At 39.4% G+C, this 20,867-nt stretch overlaps 1 protein-coding gene across 1 annotated transcript in view; it reads left to right on the plus strand.

Moving 5' to 3' along the window:
- Positions 1 to 19,549, plus strand: part of LOC129753645 (dynein axonemal heavy chain 5-like) — a 23,773-nt gene extending 4,224 nt beyond the window's left edge. Inside the window, exons 2-3 of the mRNA XM_055749480.1 lie at positions 27 to 5,823; positions 19,363 to 19,549. Coding sequence (XP_055605455.1) covers positions 27 to 5,823; positions 19,363 to 19,549 — 5,984 coding nt within the window. The remainder of the gene's footprint in view (positions 1 to 26; positions 5,824 to 19,362) is intronic.
- Positions 19,550 to 20,867: the final 1,318 nt, after the last annotated feature.

Below are 20,867 nucleotides of genomic sequence, written 5' to 3' on the forward strand. Positions count from 1 at the left end.
TTAATCGTTTTTGTTTTTGTTTGTAGATGACATCGGCGATGATGACACACCGAAGGTGAAGGACGAGGCATGTTCTCCGGAGCACTTGAATCGTCTGTACGTCTTCGCGTTGGCGTGGGGTATTGGGGCGTACCTCAACTCGGCGGACCGTCTCCTGCTGGATACACATATCAGAAAGAACTATCGCAACCTGGATTTTCCGAACGCCGAAGAGAAGCCAGGTGCGACGATGTTCGATTACTTTGTGTCACCGACGGGCGGTTGGCAGTTGTGGAAGTCTCTAGTAACGCCCTACGTCTATCCGGAGTACTCGACTCCGGACTATTTGAGTATATTGATTCCGATCGTAGACAACGTTCGGATCGATTATCTGATCAATGTGATCGTGAAGCAGGAGAAGGCCGTGCTGCTGATCGGAGAGCAGGGCACAGCCAAGACGGTGATGATGAAGAGCTTCATGAAGAAGCTCAACTGCGAAACCCATATGGGAAGATCGTTCAACTTTTCGTCGGCTACTAGTCCGTACCACTTTCAGAAAACGATCGAGAGTTACGTGGAGAAACGGATGGGTAATATGTTTGGGCCAAATGGAGGCCGTAAGTTGTTGGTATTCATCGACGATATAAATATGCCCCAGATCAACGAGTGGGGTGATCAGATCACCAATGAAATTGTGCGTCAAACGATGGACATGAGAGGATTCTATAACTTGGAGAAACCGGGCGAATTTACCAACATTGTGGACGTGCAGTTTGCGGGAGCCATGGGTTTGCCCGGAGGCGGTCGTAGTGATATACCAGTTCGTTTGAAAAGACAATTTAGCGTATTTAACTGCAATATTCCTGACAATACGTCGATAGATACGATCTTCAGAACACTCGGCGAAGGACACTACAATGTGAAGCGTGGCTTTTCGCTGGAGGTGCGCAAACTTGTCAAGAGACTCGTTCCTTTGACACGCACGCTCTGGCAACGCACGAGAGAACAATTACTGCCGACGCCTGCAAAATTCCACTACATTTTCAGCTTGCGGGATCTCTCGCGTATCTGGCAAGGCATGATTGGTACACTGTCGACAGTGATAACCTCGGAAGCGGTCCTGATACTGCTGTGGAAGAACGAATGCACCCGAGTGTTTGCAGATCGATTTGTGTCAATGTCGGACACGGAATGGTTCCTGGAGGAAATGCTCAAAGTACTGGAATCCGATCTAGGGCCGGAGTATCGGGAGATGGCAGGATCGAGTCCGGTGTTTGTAGATTTTATGCGGGATGCTCCCGAACCGACGGGGGAGGAAGGCGAGGAAACCGACATGGAGTTGCCGAAAGTCTACGAACCGGTAACGGACTTTAGCATCCTGCGTGATAGATTGAAAATGTTTTTGCTCCAGTTCAATGAAATGATACGCGGAACCGGAATGGATCTGGTATTTTTCCCGGACGCGATGCTTCATCTGGTGAAGATATCCCGAATTATTCGCCATCCACGAGGCAACGTGATGCTGGTCGGTGTGGGCGGTTCCGGCAAACAATCCCTGACGAAGCTTGCATCCTTTATCGCCGGCTACAAGACGTTCCAGATCAGTTTAACGCGCTCCTACAACGTAGCAAACTTCCTTGAAGACTTGAAGCTCTTGTACCGATCTTGCGGTGTGCAGGGCAAAGGAACGACTTTTCTTTTTACCGACATGGACGTAAAAGAGGAAAGTTTCCTCGAGTATCTGAACAATATCCTGTCCTCGGGGGTCATCTCGAACCTCTTCAACCGCGACGAACAGACGGAGATCGTCTCCGAACTTACCCCAACGATGAAGCGGGAGAACCAGAAGAAGAACGTGACACAAGAGACAGTAATGGAATACTTTCTACAAAGGGTTTGTCACCATCTTCATGTGGTATTTTGCTTCTCACCCGTTGGCGAAACCTTCCGGCGCAGAATTATGCGGTTCCCGGCCTTGGTATCCGGCTGCACTGTGGACTGGTTCCAGCCGTGGCCGAAAGATGCGTTGGTTGCTGTAGCCCGACATTTCCTGGCTGACTTCTCGATAGAATGTACACCAGAAGTGAAGGAAGAACTGGTGAATGCACTAGGAACCATACAAGATGTCGTGTCGATCACCTCCACCGAGTACTATCAACGCTTTCGACGTGCTACACATGTAACGCCTAAGTCCTACTTGAACTTCATTGCCGGGTATAAGAACATCTATACCCAAAAGTACAAGGAGTTGTGCGACGGAGCGGAGAAGATGGACACTGGTCTGGAAAAGCTAGCCGAAGCGTCCGAATCGGTTGAAATTCTGAAGTTGGATCTTGCTGTTATGGAGAAAGACCTTGTCGAAGCCTCGGCAAAAGCGGAACGAGTGCTGGTCGAAGTAACGGAACGTGCGATGCAAGCAGAAGTCTTCAAAAATCAGGTGCAAATTGTGAAGGAGAAAGCCGAAGCTCTGGTAGAAAACATTGCCGCCGAAAAGGGACTTGCCGAGGAGAAACTGGAAGCAGCGAAACCAGCACTGGAGGAAGCAGAAGCTGCCCTCAACACCATCAAGCCCGCCCACATTGCGACCGTGCGGAAGCTAGGCCGACCGCCACATCTCATCATGCGAATTATGGACTGCGTGCTTATCATGTTTCAGCGGAAGCTGCATCCGGTAATTGCTGACACCAGCGCGCCTTCTCCGAAACCCTCCTGGCAGGAATCGTTGAAGATGATGGCTAGTACGACATTCTTGCTGCAGCTACAAAACTATCCGAAGGATACGATCAACGAGGAGATGATCGAACACCTGCAGCCCTACTTCCGTATGGAAGACTACAACATGGACACAGCCAGAAGAGTGTGTGGCGACGTCGCGGGATTGCTATCCTGGACCAAAGCCATGGCGTTCTTCCATGGGGTGAACAAAGAAGTGCTGCCGTTGAAGGCCAATTTGATGTTGCAGGAAGCTCGGCTGAAAATTGCCATGGATGACCTGGCAGCGGCTGAGAATCAACTGGCAGAGCGCGAGGCGGCTCTCCAGAAGGTCAAGGATCAGTACGATGCCGCAGTGTCGGAGAAACAGCGATTGACGGATGCCGCTAACAGTTGCTTGAGAAAGATGAACGCAGCCACGGCCTTGATCAATGGATTGGGTGGCGAGAAAGCTCGCTGGACGCAGCAGAGCAAGGAGTTCAAGATCCAACTTGGCAAACTGGTGGGCGACGTCCTGCTGGCCACTGGATTCCTATCGTATTGCGGCCCCTACAACCAAGAATTTCGAGGATCCTTGTTCAAGACGTGGATGAACATCTTGAAAACCCGAGCCATACCGTATACGTCAGGACTCAGTATTATTGGGATGTTGACAGATTCGGCAACGATTTCAGAGTGGAACCTGCAGGGACTCCCGAACGACGAGCTATCCATCCAAAATGCGCTGATTGTGACAAAGTCAACTAGCTATCCATTGCTGATGGATCCCCAAAGCCAAGGAAAGATTTGGATAAAGTGCAAGGAAGATCAAAATGAGCTGCAGATAACTTCGTTGAATCACAAATACTTTAGGACTCATCTCGAGGATAGCTTGTCGTTGGGACGGCCGCTGCTCATTGAAGATGTAGGAATCGAACTGGATCCGGTAATCGATAATGTGTTGGAGAAAAATTTCATCAAATCCGGTTCGATCGAGAAGGTTCTAGTTGGTGACAAGGAGTGCGACGTGATGCCCGGTTTTATGCTGTATATCACTACGAAGTTGCCCAATCCCGCCTTTAGCCCGGAGATAAGTTCGAAGACCTCGATCATTGATTTTACCGTGACGATGCGTGGTCTGGAGGATCAACTGCTTGGTCGAGTGATACTGATGGAGAAGGCTGATTTGGAGTCGGAGCGAGTGCAGTTGTTTGAGAGCGTCATGCGGAATCAAAGAAGTATGAAGGAGCTGGAGGCTAATTTGTTGTTGCGTCTGACTTCCACCGAAGGATCCCTGGTGGATGATGAGGCGCTGATCGAGGTGCTGCAGGAGACAAAGACGACCGCAGAAGACGTTAACCAGAAGCTGAAGATTGCGGAAGTAACCGAAAAGAAGATCATGATCGCTCGGGAGGAGTTCCGAGCTGTTGCTGCCCGAGGATCTATATTGTATTTCTTGATTGTTGAAATGTCCAATGTTAATGCTATGTACCAAAATTCTTTGAAACAATTTTTGATTATATTCGATAACTCTATAACTAAATCCACTAAAAGTAACGTTACGGAAGAACGTATAAACATAATCCTTAAATATCTAACCTATGAAGTGTGGGCGTTTACAAGCCGTAGTTTGTACGAGAGACACAAGATGTTGTTTACGCTGATGTTGGCGATCAAAATAGATTATCAGAAAGGTACGATCAGCCACGACGAGTTTATGGCATTTGTTAAAGGGGGCGCATCGCTGGATTTGAATGGAGTGGCGCCGAAACCTTTCCGTTGGATTTTGGACATCACCTGGTTGAACTTGGTAGAAATTAGTAAGTTGAAGGTGTTCCAGGGGCTGTTGAAGAAGATTGAGTACAACGAAAGAGATTGGCGCGTGTGGTACGAAACTGAACGCCCGGAGATGGAAGTTATCCCGTGTGAGTACGAGCACGAGTTGGACGTCTTCCGGAAGCTGCTGTTGATCAGATCTTGGAGCCCCGATCGTACCATTTCGCAGGCCAAACGCTACATCGAAATCTCACTCGGCAAAGAGTACAGTGAGATGCACATCCTGGACCTGGAGCTGACCTGGATGGAATCGGAACCGCGAACCCCACTCGTTTGTATCCTCTCGATTGGTTCCGATCCGACCGTCCAGATTGCGGCGCTGGCCAAATCGAAAGGGATTCCCTTGAAAACGGTCTCCATGGGACAAGGTCAAGAATATCATGCAAGAAAAATGATGAGCGATTGCATGGGCGCAGGTGGTTGGCTGCTGTTGCAGAATGTACATTTATCATTAACGTTCTGTAACGAAATCATAGATATACTTATTGAAACAGAGCACGTGGCGGACTCGTTCCGTCTTTGGGTGACCACCGAAACACACCAGCAATTTCCTATCGGATTACTTCAGATGGCGATCAAGTTCACGAATGAGCCGCCTCAAGGAATCCGTGCCAGCTTGAAGCGTAGCTATCTCACCTACACCCAGGACTATCTGGACTACACTTCGGCGCCACAGTGGCCCCCACTTCTCTACACCGTAGCGTTTTTGCACTGCGTCGTTCAAGAGCGGCGCAAGTTTGGACCCCTAGGCTGGAACATTCCGTACGAATTCAACGCGGCAGATTTCTCTGCCAGTGTCCAGTTTATCCAAAACCACCTGGACGAAATGGACCCCAAGAAGGGTGTCTCCTGGCAAACCCTTTGCTACATGCTGGGAGAGGTTATGTACGGTGGTCGAGTAACGGACGACTTTGACAAGCGTCTCTTGACCACCTTTACCCAGGTTTGGTTCTCAGAACACCTTCTGACCCCAAGTTTCGAGTTCTACAAAGGTTACCGGGTCCCAAATTCCCGAAACATTCAAACCTACATCGATTACATCAACCAGCTGCCGATGACGGACACGCCGGAAGTGTTTGGCCTTCATCCGAACGCGGACATCACCTACCAGATCAACACCGCAAAAGGTATCCTGGACACCATCCTGAGTGTCCAACCGAAGGAAGGAGGAGGTGGAGGAGGCGAAAGTCGAGAGGCCGTTGTCTGTCAACTGGCGAACGACATGCTTCGAAAACTACCGCAACAGTACGTGGCCTTCGAGGTCAAGGAATCGCTGAACCGGATGGGCGCTCTGCTACCGATGAATATTTTCCTCAGGTGAGTAGCGGGGATCCAAGGTTGGGTTAAATGTTGTTGTTTCCCCCCCTTTTTTGGTTTTTGTTTCTCGTGAGCTCTATCGGAGGAACGGAGGTTTGTAGCAAAATCCTTTCCGACTCTATGTGGATGTGATGTTGCTAGTTTTTGTCATCTGAAAATCAAGGCACGATCTCTTGTACATACACAGTCACAGACTGCCCATAAAAAACTAATCTTTGTGGTGTTTTCTTTATTTTTTTCGGTTTATTAAATAAAAAAAGAGTTATAATATCGGCATATTTCTATTACCTGTGTCATTACTGATATATGTACACATTTGTTCACCATTATGAATCCGCACAGTATTCATGTGAATTGACTTGGTTATTTATATGTAACTATACTGAATCGATATGGGTTCATTTTTGAATTTCTTAAGCTCTGGGGTCCAAAAAATTTCGTTTTGGTTCAAAAGTAAACCATGATTTTTGGAGATTTTTTAAGTAACGAAAATTTATTATTTTGTACTGAGAAATCAACATAATTTTTTTTCTTTTTGAAAAAAAAAGCCTGCCTATGGTTTTTGTGCAAATTTATAAATTCTCTTAAGCTAAGTTCCTTATCTTATTAAAGAAAATAAGTTATTAGATGTTGAATGGTGGGATGCCATTTGGCATTGACAAACAATAAATTCAATTGACAACACTGCTGTGTGCTTAGCGAGGTATTGTATGACTACTGTTCTGAATAAGATGATGTTATGGCAACAATTACACTGGGATTTACCTGTTAAAATCTTAATTCGTTCTCAAAGAAAAAAAAATTGAAAAATGGGTTTCCCGGGAATTCTATTCCCAAAAGCTCCTTAACTAATCTAAACTCTACTATGGAGGATGTGGTGTCGCAAGAATTTGCTTTACTCTCATAGCTTGGCTCGATTCTTTTTCGGCTGAGTTCAGTTCGCTTTTACGTTGCTCAACTCTCGACTTGTTGTATGTAAACAAAATTATCCATAGGATATAATGTCCCTCTCACTTCTGAAGAATCGTATGGGGCGGAGAAAGGACCCAAATGGGCCTGTGGGACACAAAAATCTGCTGGAGCGGAGGAAAAAAGCGCTTTTTGTGTTATCAGTTGTATCGTTGTTGCTCGTCAGTTTCATCAAACCGGTTTTCGGTTTTAAGGTCATTATATTCAGTGTAAGGTTTGCTGTGGAATTTGAACTGAGAACTTGGCTGTAAGGTTGTGATGGTCTATCTTCACCCTCCTCTTCTCTGGTTTCTTCTCTGTTGAACTGCCTCAAACGATCGTTAACCGAAAAGCGTTTAGGACATTTTGCCTTGAAGCGATCCTTATTCCCGCACGCAAAGCACTTATTCACACCCATAGAAGAGGTAACAGAAATCCAATGCCTTTTTAGCAAATCTCTGTGCCGATAATGCTCTGAAATGTGCACTGTGCCGAAGACGGTATGTTTGAAAAACCGTAACTGGCATAAGGACTCGGCTTCCAACCAAAATTATGCATGACCACTACATTCAAGCGAAACAAGAAAAACATTTTATGGGATTTCGTTCCTATTGGATAATCCATCCCAGAAACAAGAAAATAAAAATAATAACCACAGCGCCGTGGGGAGATTCGAACTCAAATCGCCATTCAAATCGTCTTACCAGTCCGACAACTTAACCAGTGTACTATTCGAACTTCATGCAGGACGAGGGATATTTGTCATAGGCTTTCTGTCATCGATCAATCACAAAAAAAAAACGCACAACGGCGGCTTCCCGGCGTTCGGCCTCCTTTCAATGCATTCCTTTGTCTTTTGATGGAAACGGGAAAGGAAACGGGAGTGAAGGAAACGGGAAACCCATTGAATGAGAACTGCACGCAATGTGGCCCAGCGGCCATTAATGTTTGAAAAATAACCATAATGGCAGTTTTGTGGATCAAGTCATTTTATGACTTTTCAGTGAAAACTCATAAAATGAGATTTCAAAGAGAACCAGCATTATGGTTATTTTTCAAACGTTTTCTAGAAGCTCATCATGGTTGAAAATTAACCGTTTTCGAAAAGAAGGGAACGAGGTTCAGTTTTTAAGGAATAAAACAGAAGTTTTTCAATAAATTTCAAATCGTATTGCAAAATTTGATTCAATCAAATATCATCGAATTTATTAGTTTGATAAAATATTCTTAGTACATAATTGATTCCTAACAACAAATTATAGGGCAATAATTCAAATCTCCCGGTTAAAATAGTTTGCTTTGTAACCGGCTCACTATGAAATATGAAATGACATGTGTCGACGAAAATGTTAAGATACCGGATGTTTTTGTTCCGGCAGTTCAAAATGACTTCTTGAGTGTGACCATCCAGCCGATCCGGTTGTCGGTAAGAAAAAAATCAAAGCTCAATTCGAATCCACCTTCACTGAACATTTTCCGGGGCTCCTGGCTGTTCACGGAGAAGATCCATTCATTCGTAGCTGACGTTTCTGAATCTAAACGGGTGTTATCTGGAATATAGAAAGGTATTTTATTTAATATAAGTCCAGAAAAAAGAATAACTGAAGAATTGCCTCCTTACCTTTTCTGGAACCCAATTTCTAAGCACATAATTCGGAATAGAACTATATAGGACCGTTCTATTATTTGGTCCGTGGTCTGTTCCACATCCTGTGTCATTTCGATTGCGGAACAGCACTTTTTCACTGCTGGACGAGTTTGTAATTTTATCGGACTGTTCCGCCTACAGGTTTAAAAACGGATTTTCAAGGTTATGTTATTGGACTTTATTTTTCTCCTTACCAGTATTCAAATTTGTTCCGCCGGATCTGATGGCCACTCGGATCTTCTTCCAGTTCATCGACTGTGAATTTGTCGGCATAAGCGGGCAGATTTAGAAGCAGTAAAATTATCAAAACCGAATATTTGATGTGCTGGCAGATGTTTTCGATACTATGGAAAACAATAGCCGCATAACTTTTTCTCCATTGAATTTAACCATTTTCTGCGATTTCGTTTGGAACTCAAGAAATGGTTGAAATTAAGCAATTGATCTTGGTTAAAAAACAACAATTTTCGAAGTTCTTCAAGAAATATCATAAAATGAATGAAAAAAAGTAAAAAATGGTTAGAAAAAAATGAGCGTGTAGAAGGATATTTTTGTTGTTGCTTTTGCTACATTCACACGCACAGTGCTCGGTTCGCTGGCTGCCTGGTGTTGGCCGGTATTTATTTCCATCCTTCTTCGTCTTGTGATGCGATAGGGAGGGACGTGCAAACGTTTTTATTTTGTTTCTTTCAGACATACGCAATTCGGTTAACTTGGGAGATTAATGCCAGTGGGAGCAAATCGAATCAGCACCGGTCGCGTTATCTTCTTGTTCCAATGATGCTATGTAATTGACTACACGCCATTGGCACAGAGGCTGAATTTTGGGTGCAGGAGTCCTTCGTAATACAAACTTTCTTGAAAGTGGAGCACATAGATCATGGCCGGAAGTTTTTTCGTCCCCTCCATGTTTATGCCCCTGACTCCGTTCCAAATCAGGAATCCCGTTTTGGCACCGTATCTTCTCCTTATCATGCGGTACATCTTCCTACACTTCGAAATGATCTGTGAAATCCCAAAAATTCCAATATACTTTACCTTGTTGCTGGCCATAGTACATGGAAAATAACAGGTAGGCCATTGCGCTTAACCTCACTTGAAAGCTCCTTGTATGTACACAGCATGCTTGCATACCAACAAAAATAGTTATGAAAATTTGACAGTTTTATATAGAATGGCAATCAAAATTATTAATTTCTCCGTCAATAGCTATTCGATTCCTTTGAAAAGGGCCTCAGATTAAAGATTGATTCTTCAGGCTCATCGGAAACTATTTTTTGCTTTGGATTTTTGGATCTGAACCATAAATAACGAGCATTCAAAGGAAATTTTCATCACCGTCCCTCTTTTTAAAGAGCAAAAAATTAAATATTTTCTTCTGTCTATGTTCAAAATTTGATAAAGATGTAAAATACTTCATATTTCTGTGATAAATAATCAATTTGTTTGACTTTTTTGTTCAAACTGCACAAGAAAAAGACCACACAAGGCAAAATAATCACCAAATTTTAGTTTAAAATCGACCAAAAGCCCGTTGTATATTACTTTCAGCTATTTTGAAAACCCAAATATTGTTCGTTGCATTAAAATGCATCATTGCATATTTTTCTCATAATTTTAATGATTGTCAATTTTAAGAAAAAAATGATTTTCTGAAAAATTCCATACATTTGCCAGTTTTTTCCATAACTATTTTTGGGGCCTTTTACCAATACGTTGAAAGAGAGCGGAATAGCCTACCTTGTATATTTCAAAGTACTATGGTTGCTGGCAACCGCCACGGTTAGCAAAGATTACGTCACTTCTAGATAATAAAGAAGGCTTTGCCACAAACTATCATTCTTCTATTGTCGCTGAATTCCAAAACCGGAGTTTTCGTCAATATGAGCGGCGGAGACATCCCTGATCACTAGACCGCTGCAAGCTTTGTAAGGAAATTTCAAATTCTTAAATTTTTACACCTCCCATAACTTTTTTTGGTTATTTTTGCTGCCAGGAATAGCAATAAAAATTTTGGAAGCGATCCATCCAGTCCTGAATTTGCGCAACGAGTTTTAATTTTGTATGGAAAAACAAAATTTTTCATTAAAAATCGCCAGAGATGTTCTGAAAGTTCCAAAAAATATAACTTTGGACTAAAAATGCTTCTTGATTCTGGCAGTACATTTTATGTGAACAAAGTACAAAGCTAAATTTTATCCCAGAAAGATATTCAAAGTTATATAAAATTTTTGTTTACAAAATTTTTTTTTTATTTTATCGTTTTTCACTGCTTATTTGAAAGCTGTGTAACAGCAGGATGGAAATAAAAAATCTCAAAAAACTGCTTTGCATTGCCAGAGAATTTATTGATTTATATAGCCTTCGCAAAAACTTTTGATGCAATTATTAACAGCTCTAGCATGCAAAGTCTGCCATTTTTGAACACTTTTCAATGGATTCAGATTTTTTATTTTGAAATGGTTATAACTTTTTTCATGAAATTCTTAGCTGCTTGTCATGTTAGTAAAAAACAAATCTTAAGAATAGTCAAAACCAAAAACCAAAGACCGACTTCATTTTAAGCTTATTTGAACTTTCTGGATGATTCAATGTGCAAAAATTTTTTCTTCCATACAAATTTCCATACAAAATTGAAACGCTTTGCGCTAACTCAGGAATCAACCAAATCATCTCAAATTTAACAGTGATGCTTAATGACCCAGAAGGCATCGAAAAAACATATGGGAGCAAAAAGTCATTTTTTGCAGCGGTCTACTAATCACATTTCATGTTGACCAGACATCTGTCAAACATCTTTCGAGTATCAGAACCAAACAAAAGAAAGTGTTGCCGATTGCAATTCGTTAAACATTTAGATTGGATTTGAAATCAACCTGAACTCTGGTTCTTACTTTTATCTGTTCGAGATGAAAATCATCTTTTGCAATGCTCAATTGGGATTCTTTCCGCTCATAACAATAAGCATGTTAAAAAATATAGCGAAGAGCGAATTCAAACAACGGTTGCTTTGATAATTTTAGACGTTATTTGACGTTGACGTTGTTGAATACTCAAACCATCGACCTCCATGGAGAGTGTACAAGCTGCCCGTTATGAATCTTTCTTCCAAAAAAAGCAACACTGAGCGTATAGAAAGAATTCTCGAAAAGTTACATAAGTGTGCAGTAAGTGTGTGGTCCAAAAACTGCTGGCGTAAGTGAAAACCGCTTTCTAATGTTATCTTCGAGTAGGCTGCATTAATCTTCTCATCGGACCGAAACATCATGTATACACTGCACTCTTTGAGCTAACCCCTAATTCCCCTATATTTTGTAAACATTCCAGAAAAACACTGATTTGAACCAGCGAATTTTGAACGAAAACAGACCTGTAGTGTGTAATTTTTTCTGAGGAATCGAATAAAGGCTGTGTTGGCCACCGCACGCTTCAGAAAATGGAGTTATGGCTGTTTTTACCCTTAATTCCCCTGCATTTTTCAATTATTTCGTAAAAAAGCTTGTTCGGACTTGAGAATTTTGAACCAAATGGGTTGTATCTTGTGGAGTTTTTTTCCGGTAAATCGAATGCAGGCTGTTTGAGCCCCCGCACGCTTCGGAAAAGGAAGTTATGGCTGTTTTACCCTCAATTCCCCTCAATTTTTCAAATTGTTAAGAAAAAGCATGTTCGGACTTGAAAATTTTGAATCATTAGGGACGTATCTTGTGTGATTTTTTCCGAGGAATTCAATAATGGTTGTTTGAGCCACCGCACGTTTCGGAAAATGGAGTTATGGCTGTTTTTACCCTCAATTCCCCTACATTTTTCAATGATTTCAGAAAAAAAGCATGTTCGGACTTGAAAATTTTGAACCAAATGGGTTGTATCCTATATGATTTTTTTCCGAGGAATCCAATGAAGGCTGTTTGAGCCACCGCACGGATTGGGAACAGGAGTTATGGCTGTTTTACCCTCAATTGGCCAACATTTTTCACAGACCTCAGAAAAAGCATGTTGAGACTTGATAATTTTGAACCAAATGGGTTGTATTTTGTGGAGTTTTTTCCGAGGAATCGAATGATGGCTGTTTGAGCCGCCGCACGCTTTATAAAAAGGAGTTATGACTGTTTTAGCTTCAATTCCCCTACATTTTCAAATTGTTAAGAAAACGCATGTTCGGACTTAAAATTGTGAATCTATTGGGACGTATCTTGTGTGATTTTTTCCGAGGAATCCAATGAAGGCTGGTTGAGCCACCGCACGGATTGGAAACAGAAGTTATGGCTGTTTTACCCTCAATTTCCCTACATTTTTCAAATAGCTCAGAAAAGCATGTTCGGACTAGAAAATTTTGAACCAAATGGAACGTATCGTGTGTGATTTTTTACGAGGAATGCAACGAAGCCTATTTGACACACCGCACGCATCGGAAATAGGAATTATGGCTGTTTTACCCTCAATTTCCTTTCATTTTTCAAAAAGTTCAGAAAAACCAGGAGCGGACTTGAAAATTTTGAACCAAACGAGACTTATCTTATGCATTTTTTTTTTCCGAGGAATCCAATGAAGGCTGTTTGAGCCACCAGATGCTTTGGAAAATGGAGTTATGGCTGTTTTTACCTTAAATTCCCCTACATTTTTTTCTGAAATCATAAAAAATGTAGGGGAATTGAGGGTAAAAACAGCCATGACTCCATATTTCAAAGCGTACGGTTGTTCAAACAGTCTTCATTGGATTCCTCGGAAAAACTTGCATAAGATAAGTCTCGATGGTTTATCGAGTCCGAACATGGTTTTTCTGAACTTTTAAAAAAATGAAAGGAAATTGAGGGTAAAACAGCCATAACTCCTGTTTCCGATGCGTGCGGTGTGTCAAATAGGCTTCGTTGCATTCCTCGAAAAAAATCATACATGATACGTTCCATTTGGTTCAAAATTTTTAAGTCCGAACATGCTTTTCTGAGCTATTTGAAAAATGTAGGGAAATTGAGGGTAAAACAGCCATAACTTCTGTTTCCAATCCGTGCGGTGGCTCAACCAGCCTTCGTTTGATTTCTCGGAAAAAATTACATAGGATAAAACCCATTTGGTTCAAAATATTCAAGTCCGAACATGCTTTTTTCTGAAATCATTGAAAAATGTAGGGGAATTGAGGGTAAAAACAGCCATAACTCCATTTTCTGAAGCGTGCGGTGGCCAACACAGCCTTCATTCGATTCCTCAGAAAAAATTACACACTATAGGTCTGTTTTTGTTCAAAATTCTCTGGTTCAAATCAGTGTTTTTCTGGAATGTTTACAAAATATAGGGGAATTAGGAGTTAAAAAGGCACTATATCTCCGTTCGTAAGCTTGTGCGGCGTTTGAAATTATGTCCAATCGATTCTCCGAAAATTTTCACAAAAGGAAAGTATAATTTCATAGATTTGGGTCATGTAGGGCGAACTGATAATACACGTCTTCTCTCATCGGATATTAAATGGGAACTGTGAAGATTCAAATTTCTGTAATGCAATAATCAAGTCCACAAAACCGATAAAAGTCTTCAAAAACACCAGTGTTTAATAAAAGAGAATACCACTGTTTGTTAGCGCATATGTTGCCCAATATTTTTGGTCAAATAATTTCTTGTTTCGGTAGCCTTTTGACGAAAAACAGCTCCACTGACTATTTTATAGGGTGTTCCAAAGAGTGCCCTAAATTTGTATGGGAAAATTTAAAATGAAAGGTTATGCGCTGCAGGCTAAAAATTTATCCAAGGTCTAGTACAAGATTCCATGCCTAATTTGGAAAATCAGACCACGGGAAGAAGTCGCTCAACGAGCCTGAAATTTGTATGGGATTTTGAAACATTTTTTCGGAAAATATGAAAAAAACCAGTTTTTTATCAATAACTTTGGTCTCCTACGACTAATTTTATTAAATACTAACTGACCCGGGAAGCTTTGTTGAGCCTTTGAAGTTTCACAAAAAAAAAGTTCATGTAAGAAGACGGCAAATCATCATTTTTTATGTTCATGGAACTGGATTGAAACCGCAAAATGGAATAAATTGGGATATTTCTTTCAAGTTATGTTAAGTGAACCTTAACAAAACTCAGTAAAAGGAAAAAAAGAAGTTCGGATTTATTAATATCAATTTAAACAGCTATTTCTGTTAACACCCCAAGTTGGGTGAATAGGGACAGTGGATCATTAATCGAGAAATACGTCCATTGCTGCTGCTTTTGACAATATTGAACGTAGATCAGTGCGTTGTTTTTCGCTTCGCAGATATAGATATTTGTTTATTCCTTTTCCCTGTATTAATTGCCTTTACTTATATTCAAAGGAATGTTAACTGTAGTGCCTGACAGCAGAAAACGAATATTTTCCGTTTTTTTTTTCGTTTTACATTATTTTCTCCGTTTACAGAGAACTCTGTTATGTCCATTTTCGATTAATCTTAAGAATAGTGCGAAGATTTTTTTTGTTTCGATTATAGTCGTTTAACCATTTTTATGGCATACGCGACTAAAAAATTTTTTTTGCTGAAATGTGTTGCCATTTTCAGCAGTTTGAATCAATTGTCTTTCTCTTTTTTCTCCAAAATCGTTTGAGAAGTATTCTTTTTCGTACACCATATCAAATCTCTAATTGCATTGTTTTCAAACAACACTTCTCATAATATGAAATTGCGCGGTTTTTTATGCTCCAAATATTTTTTTTTTGAGAAAATTTCCATTTTACAGATTGTTTCTCGTTATCTGTAGCCTGAAATCCATTTGATTATCTTCTTTGAATTTGGAAAAAAACTTAGAACATTTAAAATTATTCAACGAACTCTGATTCAGAGCAAGTTTAAATCATAGGGTTATCTACAAAAAGGCATTGAAAACTTTCAATTTACGTAGAGTTTTTATTTTTTCAATTACATCACTTTTTAAAATAAAAATGTAAGCTTTCAGAGTCTGTAAAAGTTTTCAATTATAGTTTTTTTTTTCTTTATTTCTTTTATGATTTTCTCTCTGAACTTTTGAATTCATAGAGTAAAACGAATCTTTTTCCTCTTTTACAATTTTTCGCAATGAAAAATTATTTAAAATCCTGGTTTGATGATTATAGAATAGGAAATTAAATTCAAAATTGCAAAATTTTATTTTATTCTATTCTATTAAAGTCTGCTTCATTTAATATTGGAACAAATTCTTTTGCTCATTGTGGCGCTCCTAGAGGACGGATTTGGAAACTTTTTTCACCCACGTGTCGGGAAATTCATTACCTTTCACCATGTATTTATGTCATAACACCAAACGATAGCATTTTGTAAACAACCGCCATGGAAGCCGAACGGAGAGATCAAATTGTGCACAGTTTTCTTGAAAATCCATTGTTGTCAGCATCGAAGCTAGCTAAACAGCTTAAAATGCCCAGAAATACCGTATGGCGTGTTATCAAGCAGTACAAGGAAACATTGATGACGGCTCGGAAGCCGCATTCGAAGCGTCGGAGTGGAACTGTCGACCGGAAACTGCGTGGGAAAGTCATCAAGGCCGTCAAGAGGAATCGAAATCTTTCAGACCGCGATTTGGCCAATAAGTTCCAGGCCGCTCACAGTACGGTGCGACGAATTCGTCTCCGGGAAGGAATAAGGTCATTCCGAGCTCGAAAGCTGTACGACCAAGTGCTGACCAAGTTCGACGGATGTATTCTGATGGACGATGAGACCTTCGTGAAGGCGGACTTTGGGCAAATCCCAGGTCAAAAATTTTATTTGGCGACGGCTCGGGGGGATGTACCTGCAAAATTTAAGTTCGTGTTTGCGGATAAATTCGCCCGCAAGTACATGATTTGGCAGGGGATATGCAGTTGTGGACAGAAAACCAAAGTCTTTCTCACTGACAAGACAATGACATCAGAAGTCTACAAAAAAGAGTGCCTACAGAAACGGATTCTGCCGTTTATTCGTGCCCACGACCGTCCAGTAATGTTTTGGCCGGACCTCGCAAGCTGCCATTACAGCAAAACGGTTATGGAATGGTACGCAACGAACGGGGTCAGCGTAATACCGAAGGACCTCAACCCCCCAAACTGCCCCCAGTTCCGGCCGATAGAGAAATACTGGGCAATCACGAAGCGGAGGCTTAAGGCAAAGGGAAAACTTGTTAGGAACATGACTCAAATGAAGAACTGGTGGAATCAAATCGCCAAAACGGTGGACGAAAAGGGTGTGCGCCGCCTAATGTGCCGTATTACGGGAAAAGAACGAGAATTTCTTCGAAACAGCAATGAATAATTTTTTTAATTTTTTTTTATGAAAGAGTAAAGAAAATGCTACATTTGTATGAAAAACAAATTATGAATTCGTTAATAAATGACTGAACTACACGCAATTGTTTGTGTTCCAATATTAAATGAAGCAGACTTTAGTTCTTCGCAAAACGTGATCATTTTTCATGATTTGTTACATTTGAGTGAAAATCAATGTATAGGTTATCAAAACTTAATTTATACTTTTTTTTCTTACCACTGATATTTGTTTGAAATTCTTATTATTTTCCAAGCTTCTTGTATTTGAAGATTATGAATCAAAACCTGTTTCTGACTTTTGATATTGAGTGTTGGATCAAATAATGAATTTTAGTTCTTTAAAGTTAACTTTTTTTTATATTCTACATTCCGATATGTTTTTAAGCATCTATGCAGGAAATTAAGAACAGGAGTTTTGCTAATGTTTCTTAATTTTTCAATTGTTTCAATGATGAAACTTTTATGAAATCACAAAGTTGATACCATTTTATTTTCAGACTAATTGAGTGCATTATTTACATTTTATAAATAATATTTTTAATCAATTTAAGTTTGCCTTATAGATAAAATAAGGCATTCTCTTTGTATTCATAAATACAGAATGGAATATTTTATCGTTATCTGTTTAGTTGTACCGAGTATGTCAAAATATGTGCAGTCATATCGTTGAACATGACTTTCTTTGAGTAAAATTACGTTCTCTTAAATGACCGCAATCCCTGACAATATCCGTGCATTTTATTCTAAATGTCCTATTTTAAGCTTCCAGAAATCGATCCGGATTATTTTGTTGAATTACAGTTTCTTGTATGATTTTGCAAATAAAATAATCATTTGCATGATTTTGCAAATATCCGGGATAATCCGGGCAAATTCGGGCAATCTGGCAAGCTTTGGGTTAATCAGATTAAAAAATGTTTGAGAAGCCTTGATTCTGAAGCAAACATGATTGTTTTTTTAGAGTAGTTCAGGCGAAACTGTAGGGGAAAGATGAAGTACTTGATCTCTGTTTCATTTTTCGTCATATCTTTTTGAAAAAAATAAATCTCTAAAGCTACTTTTTTTTCTGTAAAAATTCACAGAAGCTTAGTTTGATGATTATAATAATCTTTTGTTCAACAAACTCTATCGATAAGAATTTTTTTTGATAATTTTTAGTTAAATTGCATAACTACAGGGGCTAAGGAATATGACTTTAAGGTAGTAGTTTTTAACACAGAGAACAGACGTACAAGCTAGCCCACGAAATTTGTGTAACATTTCCAACGACCGTTTTGAACCGATTTTTGCTTTTTGGCTGGGACACCAGATTTGTTCAGAACAACCAAAATATTTAATTTAGCTGTAAAATCATGTTTGTTTGTAGGTTTCAGCAATAATTTGTGTGAGTCTTACATTAGAAAATAAATCATATTTAAATATTTATTATTTTTAATGATCATACGTACATTAGGGTAGTCCAAATATATCGATCCTAGCCCAATATCAATACGTTTATTTATTACCACAATGAGATTCCATTGGTCAACTCTTCTGCGTATTTCAACGAGGCTTAAGTTTATATGGGATTTCGGCTTTTTTTCTAGTTAAATCACTTTTTGTTTTAAATTCATGTTTGTATGAATAAATTATTAAGGGCTTGTGATATAGCTCAGTTGGCAAGTCTGTTGTCTCCTGAGTCGATGTCCGCGAGTTCGAGCCCAAGAGTAAATATCGAACACAGTTGTACCGGATAAGTTTTTCAATAACGATCCGCCAACTGCAACGTTGATAAAGTCGCGAATGCCACAAAGATGGTAAAACGACTATAATCGTTCTGGTTCTCATAAACTCAGTCTCAGAAATAAGAGACAAGTTATTTAAATACCATATACAAGCTTAGACAACAAAATTTCTACGATGAATTTTAGTTTCTGAATTCCCACATAAGAAGATCAGAGCCAAAATAAAAATCACGCAATTTTTCAAACAAATGATACTAAAATCCCATTCCAGCTAGAGTCTGTTTGAACAATTCCTTAGAATTGACTAAATGAGCTGAAATTTGGTGGTATCTAAGGCTAGGTGACAAATTCACAAACTATTAGTATTTTTTTTGTCAAAAGAGTTTCTCGAATTAGTTTCTTATGGGCAGTCTTACGGCAAGAATGTGAAAGCACTTTCATGATTCAAGCACCAGCAATATAACTGTTACCACGTTATTCCACTTCAAGGTAGTATATTTTTTTGAAAATCTCTCAACATGCGGCATCTGTTTGGATTTTATCAACAGCGGAAAATATTTATTTTTAAAACTTTGCTATCGTAAACATTTTCAATGTTATCAACATTTAGAGTTTCTTGACCGAATTATATCCGATCCAGTTGTACATTTCTTCCAATCAATTCCTACTAAGCGTGGTCACTAGCTATCTGTATCATACATCAGAGTGCATGATTAAATGAAGCTGCTAAATTTATCTTTTCCCCCCCCAACATGCTCATGGAATTCGTACAGAGAAAGTTATATCAATCCCCGATACTGTATATAGCCAATAAATATCCGCAGCGAGCAGAAATAAACACAATCCTGCGATAACAAATCAAATAATCGCAGCTTTCCATTTTTCTTCCCGTTGTTTTTTTTCGTTCTTCTACCGACGTTCTTTCCTCACACGGTTTGTATCCCAAATTGCAGACAGGAAATCGACCGGATTCAGCGGGTCATCAATACGGTCCATACGAATCTGTGCGACCTGAAGCTGGCCATCGACGGGACGATCGTGATGAGCAGCTACCTGAGGCAATCGCTCAATGCCATGTACGACGCCCGGATCCCGGAAAAGTGGCAGAAGGTGAATCCAATTCCGGTTACAATCTTCTAGCGGTTTGCTCCGGAAGTTTAAATTTAGCTTTATAACACTTTTTTGTAGGTTTTTTTTTCATTTGTTGCACCACTTTTGCTATATGTTAAAGTGAAATTAGTAAACAGATAATCAATAACATAGCAATTTTATCGAATTTCATTGATACTTACATACATGAAATTTTAGAATCATACGCATATAGAAACTTAAAGATTTGAACTTCGAATCACAAACTAAATTCATATGTTAGAAAAACAAGTCTAGGGCGAAAATTTAAACAAAGAGTTTTATTCCGAAAAAATACTAAAATTGGCATAAACTAGTCGCATCTTCTTTCCATTAAGAATATTTGTACCCTGGACAACATATTCTAATGTAAAATACACATTCAAAAGTTGTTTTGATGACTTTTGCAGCAGTTTTCTGCGAATTCATAAGATGTTTATACGACGTAATGAAAGCTCACGCGAGAATTAATGTTTGTAATAAAAATCACATCATTTAGTTTGATGTCATAATCGTTTAGAAGTGATGGCTAAAAGTTTTGAGATTGGTATCCATAATGGATCGATGGAAGAAACTATTTTACCAAGCGATATCACCACTAGCGTGTAAAGCTGTTGAGCCTCATTATCATTAGAAAAGGCTTTCATAAGGGTGAAACATGCAGTTGACTGGAATCGAGAAACACGTGTTTGAGATTTCGGAACATCTAAATAAAACCCAACACTTTTGTTAAAAAAATGCTAAGTATTAACTTGATATAAACTAAGGATGCCGTTTATAGAAAGTCGATGAAGAGTAAGAAAAGAAAACATTTTTTTTTGTATTTATGATATAAATTTATTGCAGTAGTTTGGAATTGAGGAAGAACCGGAGAACATAAATACAATTAAGTTTACTAGACCTTTATGATTATAATGACTAAACTTTTCATTTCAAGATTTCTTATATTTAGTTAACTTTATATAAATGTGTCCCACATCAAATTGCATCACAGTGTTAACGCTGTAAAAAGTTACCTAGTTAACCGATTCATTCCAAATTCATTCAATTCATTCATTCTTTTCAGTTAATAAACTCTAAACCATTTCTTTTGGTATTTTTACTTGATTTTAGTTCAATACCATATTCGTACTATCGTACATTAGGCAAAACTATACCGAACAAAATAGCGTAACATCTTGTAGTGAATGAGAGATATAAGGATTATGTATGAAGAAAACTGAAATGAATTTGATTCAGTGTAGAAGGCGAAATATTAGTTGAAATCAACTGTGAAGTAGAGTAGAAATGTAAGAAAAGTCTTAAGGAGAAAAGGGACAGAGAATATTAA

Source organism: Uranotaenia lowii, chromosome 3 (genome assembly GCF_029784155.1).
Source record: "Uranotaenia lowii strain MFRU-FL chromosome 3, ASM2978415v1, whole genome shotgun sequence".
Lineage (NCBI taxonomy): Eukaryota > Metazoa > Arthropoda > Insecta > Diptera > Culicidae > Uranotaenia > Uranotaenia lowii.